The 13,235-nt window shown below is 44.5% G+C and overlaps 1 protein-coding gene and 1 long non-coding RNA gene across 4 annotated transcripts in view; one reads left to right on the top strand and one right to left on the bottom strand.

The window, feature by feature from the left end:
* Positions 1-13,235, bottom strand: part of PITPNC1 (phosphatidylinositol transfer protein cytoplasmic 1) — a 358,712-nt gene that overhangs the window by 68,430 nt on the left and 277,047 nt on the right. For all 3 annotated transcript variants that reach the window (XR_003549130.1, XR_003549131.1, XM_006146773.3), the window contains exon 6: positions 4,715-4,810. Coding sequence is in view for 1 of the 3 variants with exons in the window: in XM_006146773.3 (XP_006146835.1) it covers positions 4,715-4,810 (96 nt within the window). In the remaining 2 variants the exon portion in view is untranslated. The remainder of the gene's footprint in view (positions 1-4,714; positions 4,811-13,235) is intronic.
* The window catches only part of LOC102499858 (uncharacterized), a 26,482-nt gene that overhangs the window by 6,636 nt on the left and 6,611 nt on the right, over positions 1-13,235 (top strand). The window contains exon 2 of the long non-coding RNA XR_334288.3: positions 3,127-3,278. This is a non-coding gene — a long non-coding RNA (uncharacterized LOC102499858). The remainder of the gene's footprint in view (positions 1-3,126; positions 3,279-13,235) is intronic.

Genomic DNA, 13,235 nt, shown 5'->3' with positions numbered 1-13,235 from the left:
ACCTGGTCTTTGTAGATCCCTAGACCTGCCCCTTTCTCTTCCTGGTCTCCAGCTGCTGCCATCCTTTAAGGCTCCAACCTGGACCCCTTTCCCATGACAATTTGCACTTTCTCTCTTTCATCCATCCCAGAATTTAATTATTATGATTTTTTTTTGAAGTTTGCTATAGGGCACGTGCACTTGTCAGAGAGACAGGGAGAAAGTGAGGAAGCATACGCCCCAGTGGGGATGGTCGCACTGCAAACCCTCTCCTCCATTCCCCGCTTGGGATTTTGGGCGTGCACACACACACGCACATGCACCCAATGTGATTTTCAAGCCACTGGGTCCAGGATTCAAACCATAGAGTCAGCCACGTGGGATCCAGCTGCCTTAACCCAGGTGCCACCTGCTAGCCCCTAAAATATCTTCTACTTGTTAAATACTCTCAAATCTGTCTTCGGTCAGGATCTTTCGTCCAAGCTCCAGTCTCATTTCTCTTTGTTCTAGATGTCTCATTGACCTCACAAAATCTGCCCGTCTTTCTTTAAAATACACTCTTCCTGGGGGGCCCGCAGGTGGTATAGTGGTTAAGGTGCTGGACTCCCACATAGCTGATTGCAGTTTGAGTCTCTGGCAGCTTGAAAATCATGCTGGGTGTGTGTGCGTGTGTGCTCAGAATCCTGAGAGGAGAATGGAGGAGGGATTGTGATGTGGCCACTTCTCACTTTTCCTCTCTGTGTCTCTCTCTGGCGGACACATGTGCCCTATGGCAAAAACATTAAAAAAAAATAGATACAAAAAAATCCACTCCTCTCATTATCCCGTTTTAGTAAGCGGCACCCACGTTGATTAATCTCAAAGCCGAATCCTCAGGGTGGTCCTGAGTCCTCTGTTCTCAGCCTCACGTGCACTCCATGACCAAACCATATTAATTCTACCTTCAAAATACACCTCAAAATCATCTGCTCCTCTCCAGCTCTCCTCCAGTTCCAGCCACCAGAAACCTAAGTAACCAAGAATATATTTATTTATTTATTTATTTATTTATTTTTTGGAGAGGATTTTTTTATCGGGTATGTGCACTCTCCAGAAAGACAGAGAGAGACAGAGAGAAAGCAAGAAATCACTCCCCAGGGGGGATGGCCATGCCACAATCCCTTCTCCTCTATTCTCCTCTTAGGATCTTGGGCACGCATGCACACGCGCCCAGGATGAGTTTAAGTCACCAGGTCCAGGACTTGAACTATATGGGAGTCTAGCGACATAGCCATTATGCCATCTGCTGGTGCCAGTAACCAAGAATATACTAACTCTAATGATCTCCAGACTTCCACTCTGCCCCTCTCCAGTACATTCTACATCCCAAACGACCCTTTTTCTTTAGCCAGAGGGCACATACTCATACCAGAGACACACAGAGAGGGAGAACGCACCCCACAAAGAGGTGTGGTCATGCTGCAGTATGCTCTCCATTTCTCCTGGCCATCAGGATTTGGGGCACACAGGTACACGTGACCAGGTATTTCCCAAGCTGCCAGGCCTGAGATTAGACTCATGGCTGATCATGTGGGATCTGAAGCCCTTAACCAGTAGGTCTTGGGCTGGCCCCCAAACAATCTTTTTTTTAGAATGATTTTATTTAACTTTATTTATTTATTTAATTTATTTTAATTTGACCAGAGAGGGACAGAGAGAGGGAGAGAAAGAGAAAGTGAGAAAGCAAGCTACCAGGTCTGGGACTTGAACTATAGTTGGCCATGTAGAAGTCTAGCACCCTTAACCACCAAGTCATTTGTTGGCCCAACAATCTTCTTTAAAAAAGAACTATGTGTTTAATTTTGTTTATTATCATTGTTATTTAAGTTTTCTATAGGACATATGCACTCACAAGAGAGGAAGAGAGAGAAAGTGAGAAATCAAGCCGTCAAGTCTGGGACTGGAACCATGGTTGGTCACGTGGTTGGCCTGGTGCCTTAGCCACCACGCCACCTGCTGGCCCCCACAACAATCTTTTAAAAAGTATAAATCAGATCATATGATGCCCCAAGTTTAATTTCTTTGAAGATATTCTATCGCACTCAGAGAAAATCTAAGTGTCTCACCAGGCCCCTTCCTTCTTCCTCACCTCCCTTGAAGCCACTCTTCCTTTTGTTTCTGCCACGGCTGCTGTGCTGGCTTCCTTTGCATCCTGACGTGTCACCATGGGGCAACAATGCTGTTGCCTCTCCCCAGAATGCTACCCCACATGCTCTTCATCCTGTGGGACTCGGCATCACTGTCGTCTCTTCCAGAACATCCCTCCTGAGCCCAGACTCTCAAGTTCCATTTCCTTCGGTCAGGCTCTCCCTGTATGCGTCCTACCTGCCTTTGTGACTTTAACTCCGTAAGTGTCTTCGTAGTTATTTTTTTGCCGTTGGTTCCCTGCTAGATCAGCGGCATCCTGAGGGGAGAGACCCTCAGCATCTTTTGCACAGTGCCACGTTTCTGGCCCCATGCCACATGTGACACTCAGGGAGTTCTCAGTAATGACCTTTCGCCTCGCACTCCCTGGGTGAAACTGTATCCAGAAGAGAATACTTTAAGACCCAGGGGATGGGCCGTGAATGTGTCCATGAAGAGCTTTGAGGGGCAGGATGAGAAAGCCCCTTGTACTCCTGTGTAAATGAAAGACACTTCCACTGGTGGTTCTTGGGAGCCCAAAACACAGGGCGATGACTCAGGGGCCTGCTGACTCGTAAAGTGACTTGTTGATTTCTTCGTTAACATTCTGTGTTGGTCCCAAGACTTTCTAACCAAATCAGGAGGCAACTCCCTGAGGACCAGGCAGGGCCACATCAAAGCACGCTGAGAGGAACAGTTAAAGTCAGTTCAGAGTCTTCTGCCAACGCTGCCTTCCCAGAAGGCCCAGAGTTCCCAAAGAGACCAGGATGGTCGGGTAGGACAATGGTCCACTAGGCCTAAGGACCCCACCCGGTGCTTTACACAAAGCTCTGCACAGCATCCCCTGAAGCCCAGGTGGACCTGATGTGCAATCACAGAATCTCGGCAGAGTGAGACAGGGAACGCTGACGAGGCCTGTTTATCCTTCAGCGGGCCTCTGGTGACGTGGAGAGCACTGAACTTCGCATTTCCTCCCGTGCACAGGTGCAATGCAACTGGCGACGTTCAAATGCCCAGCCTTTGGGGCGACGTCTGTGATGCACAGTGAGTCACATCAGCCTCTCCGGGCCCTTTGAGGGCCAACAGCTGTAGAGCGTGCGCCTGCAATTACGCAGCTCAGCATCTGCTAGGATCAGGTAAGCCTTTTATATCCAGAAACATCACAAAGTGTGGAGGCCAAAAAAACCTCTGAATGACATTGGGAGCCCAGTTTGTTTGCGTAACGGGGGAATTCATTTTTAACGGGCTTATTTATTATGTCTTTCATTGGCCTTAATGAATCTGAGAGGAGTTTCCAGATCCTTGTGCCCAGGCTCAAGGACAAGTTGGGGGCCTTGATTTCAAACATATTGTGATTGGTTACAAGTTGCTAAACAGCAAAAATAGCCCTGCATCTGTTGTTGTGGCAGGCCTAGGACAGTCACAAGTGGGTCACTCAAGTTCTGCCAGCAGCCATTGATAAAATACGAACAGGGTATAAGTGGTGATTTGAAGTAAAATAAAAAGGTAGAATTAAGGCAAAGGACACAAAGATATATTCTCTCTCTCTCTCTCTTTAAGGTTTATTTAGGCAATTCTTCCATGAGCAAGAGAGACAGAGACAGAAAGACAGCACTTCCAACAGGGTTTTGATGCTGCGACCTACTTCATGCCTCTGCTAGCCTCGGATCATGGACACACACACATGCCAGTGCACTCAGGGAGGTTGCCAGATGTGAACTAGGAACCTTCCTGACTGGGTCGGCCTCAAAGGATGTCATGGCTCCTGAGAAGGGTATTCTCTCTCTCTCCCTCTTGTTTCTTTTTTTCTTTTCTTTTTTTTTTTAGAGTGTGCGCTCACCAGAGAGATAGAAAGAGACAGACAGAAACTGAGAAATCACCTCCCCAGGGGGATGGCCATACCACAATCCCTTCTCCTCCCTTCTCCTCTCGGGATTTTGGGCATGCATGCCCAAGTGCCTGGAATGAGTTTTAAGCTGCCGGGTCCAGTACTCGAACTGTGGTCAGCCATGGGAGAGTCCAACAACATAACCATTTTGCCATCTGCTGGTCCCAAGAAGAGTATTCTGTTAAATTTATTGTTAACCAAGGAGGAATAAAAGGAAAAGCCCTGGTGAAGATGTTTGCTATTTTGAGAGAAGGATTCTGTGCCAAGACAAGTCATCAGTTTTGAGCATTTTCTTCCCTTTAGACCCCAAAGATACAAACAAAACACAGTCCCCTGCCCTCACAGAGCATGTGGCTGCAGAGGCAGCAGACCGATTGTTTTTCGTAGAGGCTGGCGTGTCGGATGGCTCAGCTCTGTGAACCTTGATGCTGCTCAGAATGATAGCAGGCTTGGGGAGAACAGAAAGCTGAACCACAAGGGTGTGGCAGCCAGGCCTACGATGGGTCCTGAGGAGTAGGGATTGCATTTAGAGCCCACCATGAACCCAGCAAGGTGAAAAACCAAAGTGAATCAACACAAAGACAGAAGGACGTCTCCCAGGTTGGGAAACACTAGATATTTGTCCGACGAGTGAACAAATGAATGAACGCAGCTCTTCCACATGTCATGCCATGCACTGCTTACCTCAGATTCTTTGTAGTAGCGTTCTGGAATTTCGTCGCAGGCGATATCAATAAAGCAAACTTCTCTCTCTATGTCTTTGGCTTCATTATCAAAAATCTGAAAGAGCAGAGCCACATAGCAAAGGTTAGTGACACAGGTGCTCCCCCCCAGGTGCCTGTGGGTCTGCGCCACCACGCTCGAGGCAGACTAACACCCTCGTGTGGCTTGGTGCCCCCGGCCAGTGCTGTTGCTTGCCTTAGAATGTTCAAGAATCACAAAAGGCTTTCATTCATTGCCTAGGTTCTGTCACATCAGAGGCAGGTGTAGCATTAGTCGCTGCTTGGAGAGAGATAGGGGGAAAAGTAGGCTGTTTTTAGAAGTTCAAGAGTGAGAAAATAAATCGCTTCCAAAAATCTCTTCCAAAAGTGAAGTCTGCTGATTTTTGGCAGTGAATCTGAACTGGGGGAGTGAAGAGGCTACAGAGGGTCTGGCAAGATTTGAGACACAAAGCAGTTATCTAGCCCAAGATTTAGAGAAGAAAAGGTGGTTTGTTTGTTTGTTTGTTTATTTATTTTTTAGAGATTTTTGCTGTAGGGTGTGTGCACTTGCCAGAGAGACAGTGAGAGAGAAATCACCTTCTAGGAGGATGGCCAACCTGCGTTCCTTTCTCCTCTATTCTCCTCTGGGGATTTTGGGCATATACGCACACAAGCCTGGTATGAGTTTTAAGCTGCCGGGTCTGGGACTTGAACTGCGGTTGACTATGTGAGAGTCCAGGGATGTAAACATTACATGATCTGCTGGTCCCAAAAGGTGTTTGTTTTTTTAATTAACATTATCCTATATATTTAATTTCACAATTTCATGCTTATTGCAGAAAACAAAGAATGACTAAATAAACGAATGAATAAATAAATAAATAAAACCACTTTATGGGTGGTTTATAAATCACATTCATTATCCAGGGATAAATGCTTGTGTTTTTCTGAATCACTTAAGAGTGTGAATTCCTGGTTAAGATACCGAGGTAGTTTTCTGCCATTCTACTCTAGAGTCCACTGGTCCAGAATGTCCATCACTTTGGAATAAAAATAGTATACTGGGACCACCAGTTAGCATAATGGCTACGTCTCTGGACTCCCATGTAGTTGACTGTGGTTGGAGTCCTGGACCCAGCAGCTTAAAATTATGCCGGGCGTGTGTGCGTGTGTGCCCAAGATCCTGAGAGGAGAATGGAGGAGAAGGGATTGTGGTGTGGTCATCCCCCCGGGGATGATTTCTCGCTTTCTGCCTCTCTGTCTCTCTCTGTCTTTCTGGTGAGCGCATGCACCCTATAACAAAAAACCTCTCCAAAAATAAAAGAAAAGTATGTATATATGTGCATATATGACAGCCACGATATTATATGGATATAAATCTGGGTGGTTAGGTTTCTCTAGTTTTTCTCACTTAAAGGGGTAAGTAATCAGGAGCTGGATGGTGGTGCAGTGACAAAATGCAACACTCTGTGAGGCTGACTCATATGAGAAGGTTCCAAGTTCAAGTCCAGTGATCTCTGTGAACATAGTGGGTGCACACATGCACTGTGACCCAGGGATGACTGAGGCTGGATCGTGGTGTCAAGACCTTAATTAATGTTCTCCCCCCACCTCTGTCTTTCTCTTTGTCTCTCTGGCTTAAGGAAGAAAAAAAAATGGTCAAAAGATAAAGTTATGATCATCTTTCTGAAGGATGGGAGACAGATTAAGCTTGGAAAATCATTTCATTCTTAGAAAAAGACTTAACTGTATCCCCACCTTATTGTTTAGCTAGTTCCTGCAAGAAAACACCAGTTAACACTAACTACATCTGACTACAGAATACAATGAAATATTTTGGAAGAATGGAGTGGCTGATGCCTAAGAACCTCGTCTTGACTCAGATTTAGTGCCTGTTAATAATACGATCTCCCACAAGAGAGCCTCGAAGGGCTCTGAATGTGCTAAACTTTTCTTGGTTTGTTTCTCAAGTTGAAACTATTGGTCCTCTCCAAATGCTTTCTGAATAATATTTGTGCTCCCAGTTTGTCGTTTTCCCTATTTTCTGCTAAAATGTTTGCAGACTGGATTCCGTATTTGTCCACAAAGATGAACTCCCCAGTCTGACTTTAGATAGCCGCTGCATTTTTCTTTTATTTCTTTAAGATTTATTTTATTTTATTATTATTATTATTTTTAAAAAAATAATGATTTAATTTTACTTACTTGTTCATTTATTTTAATTTTAACAGACAGAGGCACACACAGAGAGAGGGAAAGCAAGAAAGCAAGTTGCCAAGCCTGGGACTTGAACCATGGTTGACCATGTGGGAAACCAGTGCCTCAATCACCACGCCACCTACCGGCCCTGATTATCATTGTTTTTTAATTTGACCAGAGAGAGACAGAGAGAAAGGGAAAGTGAGAAAGCAAGCCTCCAGGCTCAGGACTTGAACTGCGGTTGGCCATGTGGGAGTCTAGTACCTTAAGCACCACACCCCTGTTGGCCCGCTCAGTTTCTTTCTTCCTTCTTCCTTTCTTTCTTTCTTTTTTGTTTCTTAAAGAATTATCTCTTTTATTTATCATTATTATTATTATTATTTTTGAGAGGTTTTTGCTATAGGGCACGTGTGCTCACCCAAAAGACAGAGACAGACAGAAAGTGAAATCACCCGCCGGGGGGATGGCCATGCCACAATCCCTTCTCCTCCATTCTCCTCTGGGATCTTGGGTGGCCGCACACACACATGTACTGCCCGGCGTTGAGTTTAAGCCACCGGGTCCAGGACTTGAACCGCAGTTGATTACATGGGAGTCCAACAACATAGCCATTACACCAACTGCTGGTCCCTCATTATTGTTATTTTTAATTTGACCAGAGTGAGACACAGAGAGACAGAAAGTGAGAAAGCAAGCTGCTAGGTCTCAGACTTGAATTGTGGTCAGCCATGTGGGAGTCTAGTGCCTTTAACCACCACACCATCTGCCAGCTCCTCAGCTTTCTTTTTGGAGAGGTTTTTGCTATAAGGCACAGGCGTTCACCAGACAGAGAGAGAGAGAGACAGCGAGAAATCACCCCCCCCAGGGGGGGATGGCCATACCGCAATCCCTTCTCCATTCTCTTCTTGGGATCTTGGGCATACACGCACATGCGCCTGACAGAGTTTAAACCACCAGGTCCAGGACTCGAACCATGGTCGACTACATGGGAGTCCAGCGACATAGACATTATGCTAACTGCTGGTCCCCTCAGTTTTCTTAAAGTCAAAAAAAGATGTTTTTTTTTTTTTCTTTAGAGTTTTGCTATAGGGCAAGTGCACTCTCAGGAGAGACAGAGAGCGAGAAATCACCCCCCAGGGGAGATGGCCACACCGCAATTTCTTCTCCATTTTACTCGGGATTTTGAGCATGTATGCACATGTGCATAGCGAGAGTTTAAGCTGCTGGGTCCAGGACTCAAACCGCGGTTGACTAAGTGGGAATCCACTGAGGTAGCCATTATGCTGTCTGCTGGTCCCAAAAGATGGGATCTGATTCCTTCCACTGCCACTTGAAGTCAAGGGCTTTGGGACACTCCTAAAGTGTTTTGGAGGGATGGATGTTATGCCTTGAAATGAAAATAGACAGTGGAGAAACAAGGTTAAGTTTGGGTGGTGAAATAAGCTGTGAAAATAAATACGGGGTCTCAGATTCTTTGCGTTGAGTCAGTCTCTTCCCCTCTCTCCATCTTTATTTGCCTGAGTCTCTTTAACGTGTGAACCAAGAGAAGAAAGATGCATGCTTTATTAAGAAGACAAACAGAATACCCCAGAGGGAAATGAGCTTCTAGAGAGTAAATTACACAAGAAGTTAAGAAGCTCTGACATTTATTGGTGCTAAAATTTATGGGATTCAGAGAAAGGAAAACAAGCAGGGGTTAAGGGGGCTGTTGACAAGTTGTGCAGCTATACTTAATTTAATTAAAACATTTTGGATTGGGGTCAGCAGGTGGCATAGTGGTTAAGGTGCTAGACTGCTACATGGCCAACTGCAGTTCAGGTACCAGACCACACGCTAGGTACATGTGCGAATGTGTCCAAAATCCCAAGAGAATGGAGGAGAAGGGACTGTGGCGTGGCCATCCCTCCTGCAAGGTGATTTCTCGCTTTCTGTCTTTGTCTCTCTCTGTCTCTCCAGCAAGCACATGCACCCTATACCAAAAATCTCCAAAAAAAATTTTTTTTGGGGGGTGGGCGATCATCTTTGTACTAGTTATTACATTATTGCCTCTGAGCTCCCAAATCACCCTTCCACCTGCACTGTGATGCTGACCTTGACCCTGTAAGCATTTCTCCTTTACAGCGAGTGCTGTGTTAAGCCTTGTCAGTAAAGAGCACGGAGCAATGCTGCAGAAGGAAGGAGGCTTCTCCTCTAGGCTTGGCTTGTGGTGGGCTGCACAGCCTGTCAGGAGAACACTCAGCAGTGCTCTGCCCCAGCTGTGGGCCTGGAATGCACAGGTGCTCAGTGACCTGGTAGCCCTGTCCTGGGCTCAGTAGTCGTTTCACGGTGGCCAGGCTCAGGCATCAGGAGCTCTGAGTCGTGTACTGACAGCGGTCCCTGGCTCCTCTACACACCTGTACACTAACCTCATCCTGCTTGCACCCCAGAAGGCTTCCTGTGCCTGGTGACAATGAACCAGTTCTGGTTCAGGCCACCCAGTGAGCTTCTTTCTCTGTTATCTGTGAGCTTCAACTACACCTTCCCCAGTGAAATCTCAGTCCAGCCAGGGAGAGAGGCACCTTCTAGGCCAGTCTTTCCTTGGGTACTCTCTCGACTCCAGGGTACCCTTTAGAGCTGTCTTTACATCTTTATAGTTGTTACTATCAAATATAAATTATTCCTTTTACTATATTACATGCCTCCTGTTTATTGTGTTATGGGCCAGCCAGGTGGCATGGTGGTTAAGGTGTCTGGATCCCATGTGACTGACAGTGTGGTTCAAGTCCTAGACCTGGAGGCTTGACAAACATGCTGGGTGCTTGAGAGTGCATGCCCAAAATCCTGAGAGGAGAGTGGAGGAGAAGGGATTGTGGTTATTACCCCCCCAGTGAGGGGTGTGCGTGTGTGTGTGTGTGTGCTTTCTCACTTTCCCTCTCTTTCTCCTCTTTCTCTCTCTCTGGGAGTGCACATGCTCTAGAGCAAAATTAAAGAAAAAAAATAAACATACACACACACACACAGAGTGTAGCATCTGTCTTCTAATTGGGCCATGAATGGTATAGTCATTGCATTATAAATTGTTGCCCTGGGCTTTGGGACAAAGGCAGGGAGAGCTGAGCTCCTGACTTTGAAAAATTACCACTTAGGGAGCCAGTGGATAGAGTGGTGGTTAGGGGTTGGACTCCTACCTAGCCAAGTGCAGTTTGAGTCCCAGATCTGGTGGCTTTCTCACTTTCCCTCTCTCTGGTTCTCTCTGGTGAGCTCACATGGCCTACAGCAAATTAAGTAATAATAATAGACAAAATTAAATAAACAAAAAAGAAGTTACCATCTAAAAGAGAACAATAAACAAACAACATCAAACAAACAAAAAGAAGCTACCATGGAGTAGCACTGGAAAGCTGTCACCAGAAACACAAGGCAGAACAAAGTACGTGCTACAGAAGAAAGAACAGGCCTCAAAACTAGGCGAGGAGCCACCGGTCCTAATTCCACAATAACACTGTGAGGATAGTAGTATTCCCAGACTTCAGAGGAGAAAACCAAGGCTTGAAGAAATAAACAGCCCTGCCTAAAGTCACGCAGCAAGTGACTTGAGGTTTGAGAGCTTGGATTTGAGAGCTAGTCTCCAGGCTCCTCCCATGATAAAAGGCTGCCTCTTAGCATCCAACTGAGAAGACACATCTCTGTCAAAAGTGCTTCCTGTTTCTTCCCAGAAAGATAAAATCACTCTGGCTCTTCTCCTGCTACTTATCAGATGTATGTCCTAATACACCACTGGGAACTTTGCAAAGGCATGGCGCGCTCTGGTCCTTGGTTCAATAGCTAAAGCTGCAGTAGAATCTACTTAGGTTCCTCTGACCACCCTGTGGTTGCCTTTGTTAATACGATGCTTAGTCCTCATTCCAAATCTGTGAAATATCAAACATGCGAAAGTTACTTTATTCGAGTGCTGGAATAAACATTTCAGGGTGACATTTCTATCACCTAAACAAAGTCACCAAAAAGTCACTTTGAGATGCCAGCAGGTGGCCTGATGGGGGGCTCTGGACTCCCACATGGCTGACCATGGTTCGAGTCCCAGACCTGGCAGCTTGCTTTCTCACTTTCCCCCTCTCTCACTCTCTCTGTCTCTGTATCTCTCTGGTCAAACTAAAAATAATACTAAATAAATAAAATTAAATAAAAAATTCTTTTAAAAAGTCACGTTGAGAGGGCCAACCAGGTGGTGTGATGGTTTAAGGATCCTATGAGATGTGCCATTCAAGTCTCAGACCAGGTGGCTTAAAAAACATGCCAAAGGGTTTTGAGCAGTTCCATTCAGAGATCAGGGCCACCGAAGACCCTCTGTCCAGAATTCATCCTCCTGCCCCCCCAGACCTAGCCAAGGAGCCAGAGAATACAAGGGAATTCATGGAAATGCCAGGTAAATACTGACAAAGCTGACAGAGATGGAAGAGAAGAGAAATAAAGAATTCCGAAAGGTGTAGGAGAAAAGAGACGAGTTCTAGGAGGTGAAGAAGTTCCTGCATGATTTGAAAAATGAGATACACATTATAAAAAAAGAATCAAATGGGATAGTTAGAGATGAAGGCTGTAATACAGGAAATCAAAACCTCCCTTGAAAATATCCAAAGCAGAACAGATCATGAAGAAGACTGAATCTCAGATGTAGAAGATAGAACCTCTGATCTAGAAAAATTCACCAAAAATACTGAGCAAATAACCCCCCCAAATGGGAATAACATACGAGTAATGCTAGAGACCATTAAACGGCCAAACACATGATCATCGGTATCCCAGAAGGTGAAGAAACTAATAAGGGCATTGATAATCTGTTCCATGAAATCCTAGAAGAAAACCTCCCAAACTTAGAGAAGCACTCAAATATCCAGACCCAAGAAATACAAAGGACCCCACATAGATTCAACCAAAGAAGATTTTCCCCAAGGCACATCATAGCCAGATTGACCAAAACCACAGACAGAGACAAGATAATAAAATTGGCAAGAGAGAAACGTCAAGTTACTTTCAAAGGCTATCCCATCAGGCTAACATCGGACCTCTTGTTGGAAACAATGCAAGCAAGGAAAGAATGGGAAAATATATTCAAAGCGTTAAGTGAAAAACAATTTCAACCAAGAATACTATACTCAGCAAGATTATTCTTCATATGGGAAAAAAAGACAAAAAAACATTCGCAGATAACAAAACCTGTAAGAATTTATCAACACCAGACCAGTTCTTCAGTACTATACCAGGAAAACTGAAGACAGAAATAAGAGACTAAGAAATGGCCAAAAAAAAAAGGCCACTTAATGGTAGGGACAAGTTCAGAAATATCAATAATAATGCTGAATGTTAACTTTAAAGATTTAAATGGAGGGAACCAGCAGTTAGCGTAATGGCTATGTCGCTGGACTCCCACGTAGTCGACCGCGGTTCGGGTCCCGGACCCGGTGGCTTAAAACTCACGCCGGGCGCGTGTGCGTGCGTGCCCAAGATCCCGAGAGGAGAATGGAGGAGAAGGGATTGCGGTGTGACCATCCCCCCTGGGGGGTGATTTCTCGCTTTCTGTCTCTATGTCTCTCTCTGTCTGTCTGGCGAGCGCACGCGCCCTACAGTGAAAATCTCTCAAAAAAAAAAAAAAGATTTAAATGGAAAGATCAGACCACAGTAACACTGAAAATTCAACAGAAGAGATACTAATTACATGAGTCTGAACTAGTGAAATAGAATTTTTTTTTTTACTTTACACTAAAACATTACGGATTTTCTTCAGTGCTTTGATTTCCATATTTAAAGATGTTTGTCTTCCCTTGAACTGTCACTAGGTGCATCTACATACTATTTGAACTGAATCCTAACCTTTTTCCTGGCTTTAAGTTTTAAGCAAATTTCTCTTAACATTTTTTTGATTTTGATCTATTAAAACTAAAAGAGTTTTTCTTAAAATTAAAAAATGCATTAAAATACTTATTAATATCTATTTAATAATTGCAGTAAGTTATATAGCCCCAGCAAGGTGCTACCTTATAGTATGTTCACTTTACTCACTGAGGTTTCCACGTGAAGTCAGACATGAATTTACATATATATGTATATTTACATATATATGTATACATACATACATGTGTGTATATGTATATATGTGTATATATATATATATATATAATGTGCTTGCTGTTGAAAGTTTTTAACTTAAACTCTTTAGTGAATCAATAAAATGTTGAAAAAAAAGACATGGAAAACAACTGAAGAATTGGCAGAGGGAGAGAGGTAGGGATTCAAGAGAAAAAAAAAAAAGCAAAATATATAAAAAAGAA

This window comes from Tupaia chinensis, unplaced genomic scaffold, assembly GCF_000334495.1.
Source record: "Tupaia chinensis unplaced genomic scaffold, TupChi_1.0 Scaffold000187_1, whole genome shotgun sequence".
Lineage (NCBI taxonomy): Eukaryota > Metazoa > Chordata > Mammalia > Scandentia > Tupaiidae > Tupaia > Tupaia belangeri.
Note: the sequence above shows the minus strand (reverse complement) of the source record. Positions and strands in the feature narration are given on the sequence as shown.